We start from the raw sequence: 24,675 nt of genomic DNA on the forward strand, positions 1-24,675 counted from the left end.
AATTTACTTAAAAAAATTTAACAAAAAAAAAAACTTTGCAAAACGAATTCTTTAATCGCAAGACCTTAACCATAATTCCGTCAGTAACGATGTATTAAATATATTTTTCATGAGCGATCATTTAGCTATATCCATCGTTACCTTAGCATTCCCGTATTCCCGTCGGGAGAAGTTCCCGGCAATTATTCCCGGGTCCTAGAGTAACGCTCAAATATCATTTTATTGCTGCCCACCCACGTAATGTGCTGGAATACACGCAATTTCCTTGAGTGATACTTTCTTATGTGTATTTTTTTTTCTTATTTACTTTTATTGGTTATTTTAAGAGTCCCTACAAGGTTGTAAAATTGATGTAGAGCATGCGATGTTTGTGTGTTTTATTTCTACTGAACCATTTCTTTAATATTGATATGTTTATTACCCTAATAAATTAAAAAGGGAAATTTATTAAATTTATTGCAGATGTCCATGGGCGTCGATGAACACCTTGGTGTTCCCGCTGCTCGTTTGCCCACATCTCTTATAAAAAAAATCCAATTAAAAATGATCACGTATTCTGCCAAAAAATCTATGACAGCGTAGTATATAAATTCATATCCTAGATAACTAATGTAGACTAAAAATAGAGAAGAATATGAAGAAAATTTAATTAAAATGTAAAGAATTTGGTACAGATACAAAAACTACGCGAAGAAATAATCCTTGCTGTTTATTCCTTCTTTTTGTAAAAGACAAATAAAACTTTTTAGAGACAAAACTCTTGTACGTGAGAAAAATAAAAATAAAACACAAATATAATCATGTCACCGTCAACTGATATTTTAAGAATATGGGAATGAGTAGAAAAGGGTAAGCTAATTTCGAATACATTAAAACATCTTTAAAATTATATGTTATTTGAAATTGATAACAAAAAAATTAAATATTGTATAAATATCTCCACAAAATGACAAGCTACAGAAACCTAAGTTAGTTACTTCGGCTCTGTCTCTCTGCGCATCGTTTCCTCATTCCTGCGGGTCCGGTTCATGTTATTCCGGCTAGTCTGTTTACATTATTGACAAAAGAATAATTAGATTTTAAATTACACGAGTATTTATACAGATTCAGAGTTGTTAAATTTTATATTAAACTAGCTTTTACCCACGACTCCGTCCGCGCGGAATAAAAAAAAAATAGAAAACGGGGTAAAAATTATCCTATGTCCTATTCCTGGTTCTAAGCTACCTGCCCACCAATTTTCAGTCAAATCGATTCAGCTGTTCTTGAGTTATAAATGGTGTAACTAACACAACTTTCTTTTATATATATAGATATTTAAATATTCTTAGTATAATTTAGTATTCTTCTATAACTTTATGAAAAAATGCCTCTTAAACATACTTAACTTTATATCTATTGTAGAAAAATTATCTTATGATTTGTTTCAGTAACAACATATTATCTGACAAAGAAACGCAATCACCTATGTTAAAAATTTTCAAAGACATCATGCAAAGAGAGAAAAAGTAAGAGTTTTTACCATCACATTTTTTCACAAATACAATGTATACCTGTGATTAGTTTACAAATGTTTTAAATAAAACTGTGTAAAAACAATGTAAAATGTTTACAGTGATTCAGAAAAAGTTAATCTAATCAAAATAGAGAAGTTAGAAAATAAAAAACGCAAAACATATTCTGGACCACTTCCTAAAACTGACTTGGTGAGTTTTATTAAATGTTTCCTAAACGTTAGAAGTTTTCGTTGTTTATTACATTGATTTTTCACTTAGTGATTTCACTCTATTGTCTATTATAATGAATTAATGATGCTTTGCCTCTCGTATATTAATGTATGTATATGTACAACTGAAGTAATTATAAGTTGGCACACGAACAAGCATCCACAGGAATTCGCCGATTCAGGGAAGCAACCGCTACCCATAATCATCTGCAATTGTAGATAGAATCGACAGAGGATGGGACACACACAAAGAGACTTTCTATGCATCCCCTCCTTTGTCATATTCAATTCCCCTTCCCATCCTTAAATATAATTAAAGTGCGGGAAGGAAAGGAGGAGAAAATTAGGCCTCCGGCACGCACACTCATCAGACGAAACATAGAATTGCTTCCACTTCTGAACGGTCATAATACAGCGTCATGATTTATGATGGAATGTTTATTTCAATGAAAGAGGTAAAGATAAGATAAGAACAGATTCTTACATTGCAGATATTGAGACTATATTTCTTTTTTTTCTTTTCGTATTGTAGAGATCATGTGATTCAAGCAGTACGGAGCGGTTTAAGCACAGTCACGGCAGTAAGATGCCGATACAAGATTTAGAACAGCAAATGTACAAAGAATGCATCGATAGGACGCAGACTATAGTAAGTACCAGGATTAATGATTTCCGTAGGTGACCGACCAACTTTTGTTCCTTAAAGATATTAAAAATGACTTCAAAAAGATTTTATTTAATCCAAAAATATTGGAGAAAGAATTGAAAATTAGTAACTTCTCTTTATGATAGTGCTACTGTAATGTCTGTGCAGTTTTATTTCAATAAAGTTGGATATATTAAGGACTCTGTCCGCGCGGAATAAAAAAGAAAAAACTTAAATTATAGCCTATGTGTTCTATCAGATTGTGTTCTACATCTATGCCAAATCTCAGCGAGATCCATGCAGCCGTTCTGGAGATACCCATCCATCTAATCTTACTAATATTATAAATGCGAATATTTAGATGGATGGATGTTTGTTAGAAGGTCTCTCCAGAACGGCTCAACGTATCTTGATGAAATTTGGCACGGTTGTAGAACACAGTCTGATAGAACACATAGGCTATTTATAAAGTTTTTTAATGTCGCGCGGACAGAGTCTTGGGCTAGAGCTAGTCATTCACATTTATAATATAAGTAAGTTCTACACTTAGAGTGTTTAACAGAGGCAGATCTGTTCTATTCATGAACATGTTTTTTTTTCTGTATTCTTCACTAACTAAATGTCTTCTTTACCATTTATGAACGATGTATTTTTCAGCCTTTCAACACCGAAAAGAAAGACAACTGGTGGTTTTGGGTATGTTAAGTTAAATATGGAATTTTACTAAAAACCATTTACTAAAAGGGGTCGGTAAGTCTTCTATTGTGATTATACCTTTTTTCAGAAAGATGCTGAAAAAAAGAAAGTAACAGACGACACCTGTTCATGTGTTTCGTGCGCGTAAGTATAAAAGATATGGTTTAACTGTGGATTTCTGGGACAATAATCTCTGTATAAGACATATTGTCAATCCTATCATTATCTTTGACAAAAGACAAAACGGAAATAAAAATATATTTTAAACGGATATTTTGGTCTGATTTTTTTTTAATCTGAAGATTTTTTTAAATTTGCCCGCTCTAAACATAGCAACAGCGTTAAGGAAACTAGATCTTTCGTTGGCAATTGATCTGTTTCAGTAATGCTTCTAAAATACAGTAATGTTTTAAGTAATGTTAAGGAACCACTATTGGGTTTGGCAGTAAATTTATAAAAGTAACTAAAGTGAAATTAACAGGTTGAAGAAAGTGATCAGTTCAGACTACGCTTGTATCTTCTGTCTATCGTTGGTGTTTGCGATATCTGTGGTGGTTGCATTCGTAATATTCAGGAGTGTAGTGGTATCTGACGCCATTTCGCCACAAATTGAAGGCCGCATGAGTTCCGCAATCAAGAAAAACGCAATAATGAAATCGAGACGACAATTTCGCAGCGATGGATCGAACTTGGATAGGAAGTTAGTATTAATTATCTGTGATACATCTATCTATATATATAAAAGAAAGTTGTGTTAGTTACACTATTTATAACTCAAGAACGGCTGAATCGATTTGACTGAAAATTGGTGGGCAGGTAGCTTAGAACCAGGAAACGGACATAGGATAATTTTTTACCCCGTTTTCTATTTTTTATTCCGCGCGGACAGAGTCGCGGGTAAAAGCTAGTTAAATATAAAACAAAAGGTTTTGTCGTAATTTTAGTCTGTCCCTGCTTCGCTGAGCTGGTTCCCTTTTTCTACACTATTGTACCAAGTTTGTGCCTTGTATGTGCGTTTTTCTTTTTTGATTTTATATTCTTTGTGTGGCAATAAATTCTTTCTTACTAATGTAAATACATGATTTTCTTTTTCTCTTAGTAAACCGTGGACTGACATCACTGATCCCTGGCAAAGTTTACCCAGATTGTCTGGATCAGGTAAATTGATTTTATATTATTTTCTGATACCCATATAATATTGTTATCTCTGTTCTGTTTAAAGATAATGAAAGGGATAATAATAATAATAATAAATTTAATTTATTTCAAAACACATATTATAAACATATTTTAGGTTGAGGCATTCTTTTAAGTAAGTACATCCCTGTGTCAGGATGTCCCGTTCTTCCATAACATATGATATTTAATACATTTTTATTCTGTTACATTTCTTTATGACTTACTCGTAGCTAATACATTGCATGTATGTTTGCTTTTAAGTGTCAATGCGCGCGTGTTTGTTGTGTGCGTGTAAACTGCAAGTGCATGAAAGTGTGTGCGTGAAGGCAGTGTGAGTATTTTGGTCTATTTTGTTTCTGAATCTGTCTGTTATAGTGCGTTAAGTGACATTTCTTCTTCATCATATTCTAGTTGATTATATCTGAAGGGATGAATGTTTTATACAGAGATCTGGTCTCAGATACCAACGATAAGTCTAAATTAATTAAAAATAAGTAGTTATTACAATATGGAATAATAAAAGAAGAAAAATATTACTTAACTACGTTATGTTGTGTTATTTATATAATTAAACATGATATAATTTTTGTTACAGATTTTGGTGATACTGGATTACGAGATGGGGTAAGAATATGTTTTTCAATATTAACCCTCATTCCTTTACCACGGAACATGAATTTACATATAACATTTTTTTTAAAGATGAGTATAAAAGACTTATTCTTTTATGATTCTATTTTTTATCGGTTATTTTATTATCTATATTATTTTTAATTCACATTTTCCGGGAACTGTCACATCTTGTTACACCTTTCAATAGAGTTACAGCACCCAAGAGTATCGCAGGGCCTGAACCATCGCTTGCGGCTTGTCGCGCTGCGCCGACACATAAACCCTTTGATTCACTGCACAGGGAATAATTTTTATCAATCAGCTCGAAGAAAACTTCGAGTTTTCGAATCTAACTCGATTCTCGAAAGTAACTCGAATATTCTCTAAGTTATAACAAGCATTGTGGATATACCTACTTTAGATAATTAATAACGAATTCATCATCAAAGGCTTCAAGTAGTAATAATAATCTTTTTATTTCACTTTTCATTATGCACTTTTTAAAAACAGAAATTAACATGTCAAATCTCTAACACATCCTAATATAAAATTAAACTCAATATCTTTTTTTTTAACTGTTATCCTGAACCATAAATGATCAGAACTTATTTGAACGTATTGAAAACTTCGAGTTTCAATAGTAACTTTATCACTCCCTCAACGACAAAGAGTCAGATTACGCGGGACACATCGCAAACCGAGACAGCAGTACAGTCACGCACGAAAATGTTAACTTTGCCAATTATTTTCTGATAAATCGGCTTTTTAAGTACTAGAACACAAATCTTCGAATTGTCACCTAATCTTGCCTAAGGTTCTCTTATTTTCTGACAAAGTAAGACGTCGTATTCTTCCTAGCAGTGTTTTTTTTTTTTATGGTGACAGAGCATTTCTTAGGTTGAGATAAGAATAACTAAGCAAATCAATTACTCAAAAAAATATCAAAAACTTTTGTACCTGAATGTATCTTGCGTGCTCATAGTATGACAGTTATAGTTTGTGCTTTCTCTCTCTCGCGTGATATTGTTGTCGCATTTGTATTATATCTGGCGGTCCCCTAACACCATTGTTTTGGACGTGATGTATTAGAAGGCAAGCGTTCTGAAGTGTCTATACAAGTTGTACAACATGTTTCCCACTGCCTATCAACATCTGTACAAAAAACGTTGTCGTTGTGTGTCTCTTTCTCTCTTCGGGCTGAAAAAGGGGGGGGGGATAAACCGTATTGTACCCAGTACCTACAAATAAATAACTAGTATTTGATAGTTCGTACGTCAACAATGTTATAAAACAATTTTCCCAAAAGATCCATAACTAACTTAGAAAGATCCCTGCAAAAGCAACGGTGTATGCTAAAGGTTTTAAAAAACAAAATTAAAATGCGACACAAATTGAAAATGCTATTGAATTTAAATCCTTACGACGATTGAAATAAGAGCTTTATAGTCTACGTAATAGATTTTCTATAAACTTTGTACGTTGGTTAAGATATAAAGAGCCCTCTCGTAAATGATAAATATTAATATATTATGATCAAGGTGTAATGGAAGTCAATTGGTGGAAACTCCTTTGGAATATAAAGTGTGTTCTAAAATAATTAAATAGTACTATTATCATTTAAATGTGTTAAACACAGGAACTGAACAGGGTTACTTATGTATCATTCTGTCTCAAGAATGATTCGTCACTTTAAGAGTATTATTTTTTTCTTATTGTAAGTTTTCACTGTCAAAATACATATATAAAAACATACTGTTCATCCATCTTAAGAAAAAAAAGTGTTCAGTAACTGAAATTATATGGTTATTGTTTCAAATATAAAAGGAACACGCTGTATGTAACAAGGGTGCGACTAGTTACAAATCATATCTCGGCTCGGGCGCCTTAAGAAGGTATTTATTCGGTACAGGAGGGTATTAAGTGATTTGTGGCCCACAATGCGACGCAAACAACTCTTTTTTTTTGTTTCTACCCGCCACGCGACATGAGATTTATTTGATAGATACTTTATGTATCTCGAGAGAGGAACAAAATCTATCTTGATTATAAGTTGTAACAGCTTTTATCTACGGGCTTATTTGGGACGTTGTAAAAATATTTAGTAGCCTTTACTATGGGTTACTAGTTTCAAAACATTTTATTGTTTTTAGTCGACTTCAAAAGGAAGAAGGTTGTCAATTCTTCTGTATTTTTTTTATATCATAAAGTGGCAAACGAGCAAACGGCAACCTAAATTCGCCACGGTAGCGAGGCGACCGTTGCCCATAGACATCCACAAATGCAGATGCGTTGCCTACCTTTAATCAACGGAGAAGGGGACGCACAGAAAGAGGATATTTCTCCTTCCTATGGGAAGTGTCCTCTCCTCTGTCAAATCCACTTCCCCTTCCTACCCTTTCCATCTAGATTGCGTTTATTTAATAGTAAATTCTAATCATTTTATCTCTATGTATAAATTAATTCAAAATACACGTTTAATGTTTTTGAAGAGATAAAGGCGAAATTTCAATAATGATCGTTACTTCCGTCTTTCTGTTTGATTATTGTTTCGTTCAGTTTTTAATTCCAACAAGAAAAGGCGTAGACTAAACAATAGCTTTTCGCACGTTCAAGGTTTATTACTAACAAATGCCTATTCGGGGCCAATTTGTCTTTCCTTTCAACTTTCTCTAAGCGACCGTGCGAGACGGAAGCCATCTATCTGAATCTCACCGTGTTCATCTCTACGTTGCGTTGTTTTTTTTTTTAATCCGGCATCGCCGTCGCCCGCGGGACCCCATTGTTCTGGACGCCCCAGACGGACGGTGCTTTGTAAAGCAGACGTAGACGTTGCCTTGATTATATACGTAAGCGTACAATTTTTTTCGAATTTGTTGAAAAACATTTGTTGCTATAATTTTTTTTACTGACGCACTGTAAATGGCCGCTAAGTGTGTACTTCAGTGTAGAAATACTATACGAAATCTAAAGTAAATGTCCGCTTTAACCATTATTTTTTTTGAAACATCAACATACGTAAAAACACTAGAGATAAAAAGCAACAGAAAAATATACTGTGTAAAACATATATTTGTCAAATCTTCTCATAATTTTAGATTCCTATACACAATCCCCTCCTTTTTTGATGTAAATAAACTCTATTAAAATTACTTAATCCATTAACAAACACTATCTCTAATATCTCTAACACAACAATAGAAGAGTATATCACTCCCTTATAATAAGAATCATACTGAAAACCCCTTAGCTACTAATTACTTAGACATCACAATAAACTTACATTAGTACATTAGAACGACATGGAAATTGTATTCGTGCCGATATAAAACCAGACGATGGCCGCTAAATGCAGTCGCAACCGAGACCACCACAATAACAATACACAAAGGGCCCGACGAGGTATAAAAAATGTCTGTTTGTCCATTGAAAAGTTCAACTTTCATTCGCCAGACGCCAGCAGCTAGCAGCCAGCGGGACAAACCATTATTAGCTAAGAGCTTGAATATTTATTTATGCAGCAATTTTACAACCAGTGAATTTACTACTATTCAAAATTCATGTGTAAACATGTGCAGTTATATATCGACGCTGGAAAGCATAAACGCTGTAACCCTTGAAATCGTGAATATGTTTTTCACACGTTAATAATTTCAACCATTATCAAACGATAATGATTTTATTATAGGTTTTTTTTTTTTTTTTTTATATTGGAAAAGTTAGCGCTTGACCACGATCTCACCCGGTGAGGTGAAGATGTGGTCTAAAGATGGTACGCGCTAGCTTTGTAGATGCCTATTCACTCTACTCTTGAAGGCCCCCACATCGTACTTGGACGGAAAAACTGACGCCAGCAACTTATTCCAATCCTTAGCAGTACGCACAAGAAACGATGATTCAAACTTTTTCGTTTGAACGCGTGGCACGTCTACTACATAAGGATGGATTCCAGCCGTATGTCTGAACGTCCGATGGTAGAATGGTGATGGTGGAATTATATCGTGTAATTCCTGCGCACACTCCCCAAAATGCAGCCTGTAAAATACCGAGAGACTAGCCACTCTACGCCTGTGCTCAAGACTGATTAGATTTAGGTCTTGGTTAGCACAAACTACACAACATTGCTAAATACCGCATGCTTGTAGACGTATCAGCTCACGAGTAATCATTTTTTGGCTCCCCTGTAAAGTTCATACTTTCGGGGTTACAACAAACATACTTAGCGATATCCTTTTTTTTTATATCGCTGAGAAACCTTTAAAAGATATCATGTCTTCTTCTTAAAAAAAAATACAATAAAATAAATTAAAACATTGTAAACACTAAACTATTAAAACAAATAAGTGACAGTAAATTACAATAACATTGTTAAAAATAATCTATGTTACATAATTAGGCAGTGATAAATTTAAAGGTTAGTAGGGTCGGCAAATTTTAATACGTGAATCCACCACAGTTTTCAACCCCCTATTATGTTTACATCTCTACTTCGCTCGCTATTTCGTATCATTTAAGATTAAATGAGATTTCTAAATTAAAACAAAACGTAATGCAAGTTTATTAAAAAAAAACTCCCAAACTCCCTCATTTTTGGTCTGCGTTATTAAAAATATTAACCATAGATAAATCTAGGAAATGTCTTTAATTAGTAGCATATTAGCTTGATTAACTTTACCTCAATTTTGTTTTTGTTTTTCTTCGCTAAAATATTTTAATAAAGGAATAATGAATGTACAAAAAAGTAAACAACTTTTTATATTTTGTCTGTCTTTAAAAAGTTAATAAAAAAAATATTGGTACAAATTAACATAAGAGATAACTTAGAAACATTGTTCTGGTATCTTATAATATTAAATAACATACTCGTATGTATTACTGTATAATCTAATATATAAAATTCTCGTGTCACAGTTTTCATCACCGTACTCTTTCGAAACGGCTTGACCGATTCTCATGAAATTTTGCGAGCATATTCAGTAGGTCTGAGAATCGGCTAACGTCTATTTTTCATACCCCCCACCCCATTTTTTTAGCTGCACGCGGACGGAGTCGCGGGCGACAGCTAGTAAAAAATAAATGTTTGTAATTTTAATAAAGTTTTCCTGTGACTGGCTCTTAGACTATAACATTATGATGAAAACGGTAGAGAATGGCTTTTTGGCGGCCAGACGTTGCATTTGTGTACAGATACGCCTCTAAATACTTGTTGATACTGATATTTAACTTTACATTAATTTTGTTTTTTATTATCACTGGCGGCACTATTTACTAAGTACTCTATTAGACAGTCTATAAAACTTTAAGAGACAACAGTTTTAAGGTGAATTTGATTATTGTTTAAAAAGGCATTTATTCTTATTTGAAAATAATAAGAATCTGTTAAAATATGTACAAATACGTAATTATGGTATTACTCCAAAATATACTGTCTTTAATTAAACACGTGTTTTAACCCTTTGACCGCCGATGATTGATTTTATGGGCACCAACTTGGTTATAAATGTTTTACAATTAAATCTATATATAAAAGAAAGTCGTGTTAGTTACACTATTTATAACTCAAGAACGGCTGAATCGATTTGACTGAAAATTGGTGGGCAGGTAGCTTAGAACCAGGAAAAGGACATAGGATAATTTTTACCCCGTTTTCTATTTTTTATTCCGCGCGGACGGAGTCGCGGGTAAAAGCTAGATTTCAATAAAACTGTTTCCGGTATAATTATTTGGTGTTTATTTATAAGTATCAAGATCGTATTTCAGAAGCCTTCGCATTACAACATTTCAATAATCATGGTTTCTGGTATAGTCTTAATATCAGAGTTCAGTAAAAGGTTGACATATGTTAAGGTAAAATGTATTATATTTGAAAAACTAAGTTTTGTAAAGTTATTGTTATTGTTTAAACTTTCATTATACAGCAAAATAAGTACATTACATGTCAAAACAAATACTATAGCATCACAAATTTATTTGACCCGGTGAGGTTTATATCGATTAGGTTACAGCATGCAAAAGCATAAAAAAATTGATAATGACACATGTGACTTATTAAGATACTAGCTTTTACCCGCGAATTCGTCCGCGCGGAATAAAAAAAATGCACACAAGATAAAAAGTTCCTATGTCCGTCTCCTAGTTCTAAGCTACCTCCCCATCAATTTTCAGCTAAATCAATTCGACCGATATTGAGTTATAAATAGTGTAACTAACACGACTTTCTTTTATATATAACTAGCTTTTTCCCGCGACTCCGTCCGCGCGGAATAAAAAATAGAAAACGGGGTAAAAATTATCCTATGTCCGTTTCCTGGATCTAAGCTACCTGCCCACCAATTTTCAGTCAAATCGATTCAGCCGTTCTTGAGTTATAAATAGTGTAACTAACACGACTTTCTTTTATATGTATACTAGCTTTTACCCGCGACTCCGTCCGCGCGGAATAAAAAAAATATAAAACGGGGTAAAAATTATCCTATGTCCGTTTCCTGGTTCTAAGCTACCTGCCCACCAATTTTCAGTCAAATCGATTCACCCGTTCTTGAGTTATAAATAGTGTAACTAACACAACTTTCTTTTATATATATAGATATAGGTAGATGACAAACATGATTCCAACAAATATATCTGTGAGGGAAATATTGCTCATTAATATTTTAATGTCGTGTGTTTTGTGTTGTACGAATGAGTTTACGTACAAAGTAGGAAAGCCATACTACGTTAAATACGTTCATCTTGGCTTAGTATATCAGTTTGAGTCCTGCACGTTCAGTTGGAGATTAAATGTCGTCCGTCACTAGTGGAAACTCATTTAGAAGCACGAATGCTATCGTGTTTTCATAAATATCGTGAAGCAATTTGAGTACAGCTGCTGGGGGTGCGGAGTGGAAGGGGGGGGGGGAGGAGTACAGGTACAATATGCTCAAAAAATTTCATGAGAATCGGTCAAGCCGTTTCGGAGGAGTTCAAGTTCGAACCCCGTGACACGAGAATTTTATATATAAGAAGATTATCTTACTAATATTATAAATGCGAATTTTTGGATGGATGGATGGATCTTGATGAAATTTGGTGCAGATGTAGAACATAGTCTGGAAGAATACATATACTGCTTATTAAGTTTGTTTTTTTATTATCGCGGGGTCGGAGTCACGAGTGACAGCTAGTTATTCTATAAGTAAAATGCCGGACTGTGTATGTCCCTTACAAATGACCATTATCAACAGACGTTTTCTACATTAATTATAAATTACAAACAATCGATAAATTAGTTACAGTTTGAAATGTTTATAGTACTTGCAAATTCGCCAATTTGTTTCCGCACATCGCACCTGTCCTCTTCTAACGAGTCGTGCTAGAGGGAGACGGTAAACAATTTAATGCTCTACGTACGTCACATGTTATAAACGACGTCTTAATTTCGCAACGTTGGTTAAGGAGAAGCCAATTATTGTTGGAATATTTTACAATATTTTAAAATTATTACATTAATTTTTGCCTTATATATCAGCTACATACAAAAACTATTATAATATGCCATGAAATTAAACTGCCCCTTTACTTGTTTTGAGACATATTGTTGTTTTATAAAGATATTATTTCTTACGTGTTTTCCTCAATAAAAGACCACGCTAATATGATGTAAGTGCTTTAAAGTAAGGAATACAACCTTATTTATTAAAAAAAAACTCAAAATAATATTTCAGTAACTTGGCCTTAAGTAAGAAGTCTTGTGCCCACCGTATCGATGTGTTTGCGCGAGTTTACTGTTCAAGTTTCGGGTCAACGTCTGGAATTCTCTTGCGATCGAATGTCGAATTGTTTATATATTACAGCAAACAGATGTTTTATATTAATTATTAGTTATTGAAGACGTTAAATGTTTGACCAGTCCGTTTAATAATGTAAGGGACTAATTGTACGTCAATTTCTATTTGTATTTAGGTTTAATTTTGTAACAAGATTTGAATAATGAATTTTGATTATTATAAAGAAGGGCTTTTGTTTAATAATCAGCGTTATCTTAATTAATTGAAAACTGAATTAAAAATGAAAGTTCTTCAGTTTTTTAAATACTATTCCTCATTTAAAAAAGTAATGACGTGAAAGTGATTAAAACACTTTTCCTTTGAAATTAAAACAAGTGATTATTTAACAGTAAAATGCGAATATAATTCTTGCGGGTCGTTCAGGCCCACCTGGGCACTTTTAAATAACCACTCAGGACATATTTATTGTGAAGGGTTAATATACAAGAATGGCGACAAAATGGGCCTTTTAAGCACCGAGCTAATGGCACTGTTGGACCATTGTTTACGAGATCTATGTTGAGTCTTTTATTTTAAATAAGAATTACTTGAAATTTTCATATTTCTTGAATGAAATGATGACATCAAATAGTTTCACGACGTTTGGAGTGTTTCGTTCTTTTGTTAAAATTCTTTTGTTTTTTAAATTATTTGTGATATGTTTTTTTTTTATTATTTAGTATATATTTTTGGTTCGCAGACTTACAACGAGGAATCTTACAACAAAGTCAGCGGAACAATTTCTCATATTCTGGAGGCTGACAAATTGTTTGACGGACCAACCAGCGAGAAGTTACGAGGTGAGATATGGTAGAGCGTAGCAACTATTATATTGTCTGATGTTTTTCCGATTTTTATCGGGCAAAAATTATTATAGAAAATCCTGGTCAACCTTTAGTCTTAGCAAATTAACATTATTAATTTTTGATTTACTTGCAGATTTCTATAAGCGTCTCATTCAAACGGACGCTCGCATAAGAAAATTGAAACTACAAACAGAAGAAGCAAGCGACATTATCACGAAACCTCTTCCTGATAGATACAAGAGGTCCCTAATGTCCATAGACACCCCCATAAACACTGACACCCAAAGACTCGATACTAAAGTAGACTTAAGTAAATTCAATTTATTCTATCCGCCCTACGTAGCCGTAAAAGATTCCGCTTTCGCTAATCAGAATTCACGATTTAAAAAATCTGACGACGATCAGTACAGCAATCATCCATCCGGTATAGTAATAGAAAATAAAAAGCTAATGGTTCAGTATGGACCATTCGATAGAAAACGTAATTTTCCAAAGTGCTCCCACATGCTAAAAGACTCGAAATCTCACGAGAAACAATTGAAACATCCTTTCTATAAGAACTCTCAACGTTTGGACGAACTATTGGGTCAAATGTTGGAACATAATTTGGATAAAGTTGTCGCCAATCCTTTTAATTTAGATCTATGGAATGTGGAAAAGGACAAATGCAAACATTCAAAGGATGAACCAGAAGGAGCGACAAATACAGATGAAGAGCCACAAAAACAAATTTCATATCCACCTAAAACGGAGGACTCCGTAAAATTTATGGGCGTTAAAAGAAGAAATAGTTTAGCGGAAGAGAATCCGAGTTATATTGAAAAAGAAGCAGCACATTTAAATGAAGAGGAAACCGATGAACTGTTCTACCCATCAACTACTCCAAAATACGGAGTTGTTTTGAGCGTATCAACATTAATGTATGTATCGCGAATCGTTCTTAAGATAAAAAGTGACAGGGAATAAGTACATTTTCAAAAAATAAAACAAAACAAATTCATCAAAGCTAGATAAAAATTAGAATTAGGTATGTTCAGCATTCTGTTAGATATAATTCATGGTTTCTTTTAGTGACAGTACTGAAGAGAGCAGAGTTTCGAAGAACAGCGACGACTCATCGATAAGTAGACGCAAACTGTTACAATTAAACGAGGAAGATGAAGAAAATCTTGCATATGAAGATTTCAAAGAAGTACTAGCCGATTATACTGACACTCATGACGAGACAGATAAACAAGTCGAAAGGGACAGAAGATCTGGTGTACGTTTTACCGTGAATATCAAATGGCATAGCACACATAGAACACATACACACACATATAACACTTTTGCTGTCACTGTTTTTTTAAAAAGAAGGAAAGAGACTGCAATATTGTCATTATCTAGTTGTAACGACCTAAAGATTTACCGTTTATTTCTATTCTTTTCCAGAATTCCGTAATTTCTGGGAAAAAGTCTATTGCAAAAAAATACGACATTTCTTTAGCACTTAATCCAAATTGGAAGAGTCCGATGAAATTATATCCTGATGAATTAAATTTATTAATAAAAAATACAGCATCTTCAAGAGCTGATAGTGAATTTGAAAAAGGATTTCTAGACCCAAAGGATAAAGTAAAAAATACTGATACAGATTACGTAGAAGAATATTTAAATAGTAAATACTCGAAATTGGCGCAAGCGTACAGTGATTACGGTGTACTAGCTGCAAAAAAAGATTATGTTACAAATGAAATGAATTTGCCCACAGAGAATATAATACACCATGAATTCCCAAAGAGTTCGACTGAAAAAGAAAACAATTTAAAACAAAACCTAATTAAAAAACGAAGGAACGCACAAATGCGTAGGTATTTAATGTTGTCATAATAATAAACTTTTAAAAATGTTGTTTTGATAAGAAATGCCAAATATACAGAAAACTTTATATTGACACCAGATCAGATCTATAAAAATTTTTGTCTACAAAGTTCGTGGAAGGAATTTTTTGGCGAAAAAAGGTCTATTCACACCAACCGCGGCGGAGAGCAGATCGATCACTAATAAAACTGATCCTTATACTCGTAAGAAACAAGGTTTTATTTAAATTTACACATGTTTTTTATTAAGATTAAGTGTGAAAAAGAACAATTTTTCGCGATAAAAATCTGCTCTGCTCTCTGCCACCGTCTGTCTGAACGGACCCTTACTAGCAGTAAATTTTCAATGATGTATTAACCAAATATTTTTGAATAACAATTACAGACGAACTTAACACTCAAGATGTTAAATATCCATTTTTAGCGAATAATATGACAACATCAAAAAATACTGTAAAAATTGCTGAATTTGGGCCAACCAAGATTGAATTATCATCAGAACTTAAAGTATTGAGAAATATGGAAAAAAATGATAATGAAACTGAAATACATCGCTCGGATTTAGCTTTATTTGGGAAACTACGATCATTAAAGTCTATAGCAAACGAAGAATCGAAAGACGCATTAGATTTAAAAAGTTATACAAAATTTGCAGTAGCCAATACAGAAGAAGAAATAAATAATACAACCTTGAGCAATAATGGTAGTGTCGAAGGGCCCGGTGAAATTTTACGCGTGTTTTCCGATTGGTTTTTAACTTTAGCTAAATTATCTGGTGAATTTAAAGATAATTCAACAGCCATTCAGTAAGTTCATTTTTTTTTATAAATCTTAATAGTTCATTTTATATATTTAGGAGTTACATTTTAATTTGAATTTATTTATAGTAATTGTAATGACACAATAATGGATTTTTTCGTGCAACTATGAAAATATTCAAGGATTAATATTCATAAATAAAATTACATTACTTACTTATATGTAAAGTTACTTGTTTATTCGTAATTTTTAATAAATAAATTGTGTCATGCTGTTTAAATTAAAGGTTGCTCTCTGAGACCAAAATCTCTGTTTCAGACATGTCGTAAATCTATTTTGTCAAAGATCATCATCTCCCTGGTCTTTTATTAAATTATAAGTATGTAATATTTTTAGAGAAAACTCTACAGCATTAAATACATCAATATTTGAACCGGAAAATGTTACGAAAGATTTCATGTATCCAATGTACGACGCTGAAATGATTGAAAACATCGGCCATAGGTCTAGAGTCCTCATGTCTATTGAAGAGAAAAGTGGAAACACCTCGTTAACAACAAATATTACAAATAACACGAATGTTGAGAAATCTGAAGAAGTAAATAAAGAAAATAAAGGTAGTAAATCAGAAAATTTTATGTTATCGTTTCATTGATTACTTTTAGATTTCGTACTTTGATTCCCAGTTATTTTGTACCTTGACTTATTAAATGCCCAACAAAATTATAGTACAAATAAATTACATTGTATTCAGATTACGTCAAACGATAAGGTAGATTTTTTTGTCAAAAATAACCTTATTGCAGGATTACCAACAAAATTACCACCAGCAAATCAAACAACAACAGTGAAACACGAAAATACAAGTGTTAATTCAAACTCTACTTTTCAAAATAATAAAGTCAATAGAACAGTAGTTAAAAGAAGTGTTGATAGTAATTTGATTTTCTGGAACGATATCTATGACGATGAATACGGAGTCAAAATAGATTATTTGGATAATGAAGCTAGGAACAAACATTCTGTTGATAATGAAAATTTCATGAAACGATCCGGACAATGGATAAATAAGAAATTTAGGAAGTTGGGTGAAAGTATACGCACTGGTTACAATTCTAGAAAGAATTATAAAAGACCTCATATAATTAATAAAACGAATAACAGACAACATTTCAATCGGTTTTTACGTAAAGTTAATGATCTCAGGTGATTATATTCTTTAAATAGGGAAATGTTAAGTTGAAAATAAATAAATAATGAAATAAAACAAATAATTTCAGACCTAAAAATTACTACAAGCGAGATGAGAGTGGAGTGGAGAAAAAGTATGAGGTACTGAATGACACATTTAAATTATAGTTTCTAATCAAATTGATGATTATTCTCGAAAAGATTTAAGCAGGGAACGAAAGAAAAGTAACTATTATAAATGAAGAAATAGATACATTAGAAGTAGCAAATAGTAAAAATGATAACAACGATGAAGAACATTTTATTAAATCTTTGTTACAGGATGATGAAAGTGAAAATTATTTAAACTTCGCCACCATGACAGCTAAAATGAAACAAATATGCCACGAAGCAGCAAAGGCTGTAGAGAAAACTAGAAATATCAACAGTAAGATGATATTCCACATTTAAAATACACATCTATATCATCTCCTAGAATATTACCTTTCCCCTATCTATTAAAACGCCAATATCCTAATAGTTAAGGGTATGGACATCCGATCACGTAGTTGTATATTCGAATCCCATCATTCTAGCACAAGTATATAGCTTAGTTGGAATGATTAAAAGGAATATCAGGTTATTCAATTTAAATAATATGCTATTTCTATTTTCCTAAAAAAAACTTGCAAATTGTAAAGTAAAAAAAAAAACAACTAGAAAATGACTAAGATTTCCACGAGTCCCTAGGATAACGTTTGACAGTAATGAAGTCATAGCAATTATAGAAGAATGATAATTGACAAAATACGATTGTCAGAAATAACTGACAGTTTAATATCATAACAGTCCGTGAGAGTGAGGGCGGTGAGGAGTTGGTAGCGACGTCCCTGATGCAGCAGTTGGTTAAGCTGATGACTGATCTCGTAGACTTCCAAGTGCAGCAGAAGACATGCTCCAGTATGTGTTTTTGATCTACAAATATTGTACTTATCAACAACCGTGACTATCATAGATATTCTGAAAGGATATTCCAAAATATAAGATATCACAAATATTCTCAACATGTTTTTACTATTTATCTTAACACTAGGTGTCGTCTGCGACTCTGTCCACGCGGAAATAACAAGAAAATTATTAGCATTCCAGATAATGTTTTACATCCGTGCCAAATTTCATCGAGATCCGTTCTGAAGATACATTCTACAAAACATCTACAGTCTACACTATCGACATGACTGAACAATTACATGTATATTTTTGATACATTTTCTAAGTCATTACTATACAGAATAATGCATTATAAATAGCAATAAAGGTGTTCTTTTACTAGCATTTTATATTCATAATTTTAAAACTATAATTCAGGAGATACTTACAGCTAGTAACCATGGCTACTTTCCTTTAAACTTTGTGTATCTACGTAACAACTTCAGAAAAGTTTTCAGTATTTGTAACTGTAAAAGTAACTATTTTATTCTAGAACTTCCGCAAGATCTATCCGATTTCCTGCATTGGTTGACATCACCCCCAGGTTCTGACGAAAGTAAGGACACCAGATTCGACATGATACTAATTGCCTCGCCTTTAAATGATACTAAACAATTTAAAACCACGGGTGAGTATTTTTGGTCGGTGATAAAAGAAGAAATAAAAATAATTCGTCTTACTGTAGCTTTAAATTACTACGTGGAGAAATACGAATCAAATTACACCTCACTAGACGAAATAAATACAATCGTTTAGGCTACAGAATGCCACAATGAAATTGACACACACAAAAATCCAAATGCATAAAAATATACTCGCGAAAAACACTAACCATCTTGTCAGTTAATAAACGCCCACATGCATATTATGACTTTGGCTTAGTTAATAGTTATTAATCACTAGCTGTCGCCTGCAATTCCATCTGCGTGGAATAAAAAAACTTAAGCCTATGACTTAGTAAGCAGCCTATGTGTTCTTCCAGAGTATGTTCTACATTTGTGCCAAATTTCATCAAGATCTGTTGAGCTGTTCCGGCGACATCTTCTAACAAACATCAATCCATATAAAATTTCGCATTTATAACATTAGTAATATTAACATTGGTAGATGTGGAATTATTTGCATAATTAAATAGAGAAAGAACCAAAATCTCATAGAAGGTAGGCGTGAAGAATATTTGTTTTTGTTGACAGAATCACCATTAGCAGAAATAGCGGATTCAATCTTAAAAGAAGAGACTGACCCTAAATCGGAATGTTTGAATGTCCTTCAATCGGTGCAAGAACTTTTGCAATTATATGACGAATTGTCTTACGAAGAAAAGGTTAGTTAACATTTTACTGAAAAACATAAGCCTGTGTAGATTTGACGCACAAAATTCCGGGTACATAATACATTTAAAGTAGACGGACATCTTTAACTTATTTATTTGTATAGTATCATTTATACTGATTTTGTCGCTATCCTTTAAAAGTACACTCAATAAGGGTACCAAATAATTAGCTTCAACAGACAAACCATCGTTAATAATACAATATTTAATTACAGAGCAAATTACTCGGCATCAAGGACTATTTAGAAAACCAAAGAAATTTCCTTTTGAAAATTATATCGGGTCCTATTGATTTGGGTGTAAGTATTATTTAAAAAGGTCTACTGTGTCTATATTTTAGAATTCCTATAGTATACTAAGTATACTAAACTATTTATAATTTCCAGACATCTCTAGATATGTTAAAAATGTATCGAAAACGTAACACACCAGCCCGCTTCAAGCGATACATTTCACAAAAGAAAGGACCGAACAAAACACAAACGCGGAGAAAAGAAACTCCAATGAAACGAATCAACAAATTTACTAAAACATCAGAAACTAAACGAACGAAAACGACAATAAATCAGATAGATTCTATGGTAGTTACTGAGGGAGCTAGAAAAAAGAAACAAAAAATAGACAAGGATATAGTCGAAAATAAATCGACAACAGCTCATCGCAAAATTGAAACTAAAACTGCAATTGTTAAGACCTAAATTACATTCCATTCCATTCCATTTGTATGAGGAATTAGGACCTATTTGCTAATAGTGTGGATTTCTAATATATAAATAATTGCAAGCAAACATCCATCCCTCTCATTTACTTTGAAATAGAAGAGAGAACAACACATTTTAATCACTGACCCTAAAGATATCCGCTGGACAGGTTGCTGCTTAGAAATTACAGCTTTTGCTTTGTTCCGGCTTAAAAGCGCCAGTTGAAATTACTGTCCGCTAATTCAATATCTATTATTCCGGAGTTTCCAACACCGCTACCAAACGATACCAAAATGGCGAAAATGAAATAGGTATAAAATACTATGGTTTATATCCTATCCAGTGGTATACAAGGTCAGAGATTTTAAAACAAATGGTAGTGGAATTTGTCAATTTTCATTTGTTTAGGATTGTCATTTGTAATGAATAACTTGATTGAATTTTAACATAGGTTGCACAGTTTGATTAATAACATGCGTATTTGTTTTAGCAGTTTACAAACGTTTGTTTTATGATAGGATTTACTTTCAGGATATTGTAATAAATGTATTTATTTATTATTTCTGAATCTTTTATTTGCCTTTTGCAAGAGTTCATATAAACCTAGTTTCTTAATATTTGTTAACCACACCACAAATTTACAAGACATTTTTTAATCTTGCTTTTATAGTCTTAAATTTACTTGGTTCTTAGCAGTGTAAATTCAAGTTTAGACGTATTTTGTTTGGTAAAGTGAAGTTGAAAAATGTTTCTTTGTCATCTCACACAGGTTTCCTTGTTCATATTTTATAACCGTTTAAGACGGAACATATTAATACGGCTTTGCCTGCATTTTATGACTCGTTTCCAGCGCAGACGGCAAAATGAAATATTTAGTTGTAATAGCGAATGCTTTTATGTTATTGCATGCACTTTATTGCATCTGGGGAGACGATGTTACAGTGCATTTCTAATGATGAGACATAAGCACGATAACGTATTGTTGTTTCAGTTTTTTGACAGCAAAAGAAAGGGATAACGCTATGATTTTCAACGATGGTATCAGCAGTGAAAGTCGATGATAGATATTGTTTGTAACTCTTGTACTATAATTGAGTCGCGAAGTCGGAAGTGTTTTTATTTTAATGGTGTTGTTTTATTTCGTTTCTTAATGGTGTGTAGTTGCTTTAATAATTTGTCAAGTCTTCGGAATAGCTTTTTTTTTCTTTAATTTATTTCCTATTCTCTTTTCGATTTAGTTTCTTTATTCAAGTTAAAATTGTTCATTATTACAAGAATTATTTTTATTTAACAACTAGCTGTTGCCCTCTATTTAGTCAGCTTGGAATTAAAAAAAAATATCAAACATTTCCGCATACATCAACTACCTTCCAGTCTTGTCAAAAACGGCCCAAACGTTTCGGAGATTACACGGAACAAACGGCTTGCGATCATACAATCAAAAATTTAAAAAAATGTTTTTTCGATAAAAGCATCGCAAATATATGTATGAAATATGTTCTTTATCCACATTACATACAGACGCTACAATTTTATTACCTGTATATATATATTTTTTAATAACAATACAGTATCCTCACGGAATAAATTCAATGCGACACTATACGTACATTACAAAATAGTTTACAATGTGGTATATAAGAAAGTAATTAAAAATAATAATCTTACTAATATTATAAATGCCAATGTTTAGATGGATGGATGGATCTTAACGGATCTTGATAAAATTTGGATGTAGAACATAGTCAGGAAGAACACATAGGCTATTTTTATTCCACGCGGAAGAAGTCGCGGGCGACAGCTTGTATATATATAAACTCTTTCGAGTTTCCGAATGCCATCTAAACTGAAGCAGTAAAAGATGTTTATTTTCAGTTGTCACGCTAACTCTCTGAGACATTGACATAATTTATGATTATATGTTACCTGGGGGACGTCGTAAAATTATTTCATGCTCACGTATATATTATTATTTATACATCAAATACAATATTATACAAATAGTAATATAACATCACCGGGGGATAGTGTAGCTTCCTAGCAGTGAAATTATTTTTCAAATTGGTTCAGTAGCTTCGGAGCCTATTATAGTATATACGAATTCTTCTTATTACGTGGTACCCTGGTACTCCATTTTTCGATAAGCCAATTTTATCCAATAGATCTAATCAAGATTTTCAATTAACTATCACTGTATCGCCTTTTACCCTCAGCATTCTATGTCGCCCTGGTACTTTGTTACTTTTTCGGTTGTCAAGGGAAAATTTTAACAAGAATAGAATTAAAAAAAGACTGTCATTTATTCGATACCAGAAAAAAAAATTATCCTCAAATTAAGGATAAAACGATAAAAATTTCCCGCCCAAACCTTTTCTAGCGAGGAATCACTTTATCCGCGGCGGAATTCTCGTCACGTAGTAAAACGCCCGCCAGACGTTCAGGTGTAGTAAACATACATACAAACAGACGTGTATATGTATAATAGATGCGATATACATTTGCGCGCTTCGAGGCCGAGTATCAAATTTAAATATACATCGCGACTGTACGTGCTTACTCATTACCTTATACAGGAGGTATAATTTTTTCATTCATTTTAATTAGTCGAATAAAATTAATTTCTTTTTTGCCACGTACAAATGCAGTTGACATTAAATTTTTTATCCCCTAATAGTAATTGGCGACTGTAATAATTTTTCAATTGATCTTGATGAAATATGGCACAGATGTAGAACATTGTCTGGAAGAACACATAGGCTACTTATTAAGTTTTATTAATTCCGTGCAGACGGAGTCGCGGGCGATAGCTAATTAACTATTTATTTTATCTATAGTCTTTTTAATCGAGACTATAATTTTAATAAATTTCTGTAAAGCATTTGACCTTGTTACATCTAATCTGTGTTTATAAAATTTTTGTTCCAAATTTTTGAACATCATGTATAAACGCAAGTCGGAACGGACCAGTATCGAAAGTAACTGGCGGGTAAGTGCTGTATTTTGTACGAAAATTATAGCATTGCTAGAAAATAGGGAAGGACTTTGTCATTGTCGATGAAAATGTTTAGTTCATGTAATACATTCGGTTTGTACTACGAATTACTTAATTATATTACCGTTTTAAGCTTGAAAACATTAAAAGACAAGTATTAAAAATCCAAGAATTTATGTCACGGATGTTTCTAGAAGTTATTTAAAAAACTGATTAACTAAATGGAAATCAATTTTAATTTTTTTATTCTTTATTAAGAAACTGAATGATTTGAATTGGCTCAGATAGATAGACATGACCGAGGTTTTAACATATAAATTAATTATTATTTAGTTTGAATGAAACAGACTGAATTTATCGATAAACCTTCAATAGTTAAAGTACAACTCTAGTTCTCCAGTCTCACTTGAGTGCAGTCTCGACGTCATAATATCGATAATGTACAGCGCTAATTACCTAAAGAGTACTCTTGTGTATCGATAAAATTGTTTATAAACATCACTAGCTATTTGTAGTCTGGCTGCCTGAGAGAATTACTTACGTCTATAACATTTTGTGATCTTAAGATTATCAAAATTAAATCATAATATTTCTTAATGACTACTTAAATGTCTAGAATTGAACCTAAATTTAAGTATAATGCTTATTAGGTTAGTTGATCTATGACCACCGGGTCAGATAACTGTTTCAGTCTATATGTGACGCAGGCATTTTTTACAAAACAGTTATTAACTCATTCTCCTTGGGAAAAATATTTTTTTTAATAATACTTCCCGAATTCCAGTGTTTTTGTAAGAAAAGTAGGATTGGCGACAGGCAGGCGGCTTTACTTCATAGAATCATTTCTATAATAAGTTCTTCACGAGACAGAGCAGGCGGCCGACCGTAAAAAGTTAAGCCAAAACTTTAAGGTTTATGAAACATTGTGTTCCGACACCACGTAAATTGGAAAAGGCCAGGAAGATGAAGTTGATTAGTATTTTTGATAGTATTTTTGTGCGTGTGATTCGACAGTAAGAAATCACAATTGTTATTCAAACAAAAAAAATGATAACTAATAAAAAACACAGCAAAGCATACTTAATAAAGTTCCCATTTTCCATGCCAGAAGTGTACACTAAGCTTAAAATGCCTGGAGTCTTATGCAATTATAACTTTTATATATTTATTGTCGAAGTTCTACCGCCATCCCTAGCAGCATTGATACCCCGGGACAAGATGCAATTTTGTTTGGATAAAGAAGTTGAAGTTGTCTTTATTCGAGCACTTTTATATTATTTTAACTGCACTCGTATAAAACAAATGAAAGTAATCGTAACCTCTTTTTATTGTAATTTAAATTTGTTTCGATCTCATTCTGTTTAGTGCCTTTTTTATTTCATACATTTAATAACGACAACATTG

The 24,675-nt window shown here is 32.6% G+C and overlaps 1 protein-coding gene across 1 annotated transcript; it reads left to right on the forward strand.

Annotated features, from left to right (window-relative positions):
* The first annotated feature begins 829 nt into the window (after positions 1 to 829).
* LOC106709507 lies at positions 830 to 20,293 on the forward strand. Its single transcript, XM_045682662.1, has 23 exons — positions 830 to 849; positions 1,431 to 1,508; positions 1,616 to 1,706; positions 2,259 to 2,375; positions 3,030 to 3,068; positions 3,157 to 3,212; positions 3,538 to 3,768; positions 4,168 to 4,226; positions 4,843 to 4,871; positions 13,362 to 13,461; positions 13,601 to 14,387; positions 14,539 to 14,728; positions 14,899 to 15,313; positions 15,712 to 16,132; positions 16,482 to 16,702; positions 16,892 to 17,291; positions 17,366 to 17,417; positions 17,598 to 17,703; positions 18,105 to 18,215; positions 18,739 to 18,873; positions 19,439 to 19,569; positions 19,794 to 19,877; positions 19,965 to 20,293. The coding sequence occupies exons 1-23, from the start codon at positions 830 to 832 to the stop codon at positions 20,274 to 20,276; spliced, it is 4,185 nt and encodes a 1,394-aa protein (XP_045538618.1). The 3' UTR covers positions 20,277 to 20,293.
* The last annotated feature ends 4,382 nt before the right edge of the window (positions 20,294 to 24,675 follow it).

This window comes from Papilio machaon, chromosome 19 (assembly GCF_912999745.1).
Source record: "Papilio machaon chromosome 19, ilPapMach1.1, whole genome shotgun sequence".
Taxonomy (NCBI): Eukaryota; Metazoa; Arthropoda; class Insecta; order Lepidoptera; family Papilionidae; genus Papilio; species Papilio machaon.

Excerpts from the sequence above, each read along its gene's own strand:
- LOC106709507 (XM_045682662.1), top strand. The coding sequence starts at position 830 with ATGGGAATGAGTAGAAAAGG. Across the intron at positions 1,707-2,258 it reads CACTTCCTAAAACTGACTTG|AGATCATGTGATTCAAGCAG; the intron begins GTGAGTTTTATT and ends TTCGTATTGTAG. Across the intron at positions 14,729-14,898 it reads AAAGGGACAGAAGATCTGGT|AATTCCGTAATTTCTGGGAA; the intron begins GTACGTTTTACC and ends ATTCTTTTCCAG.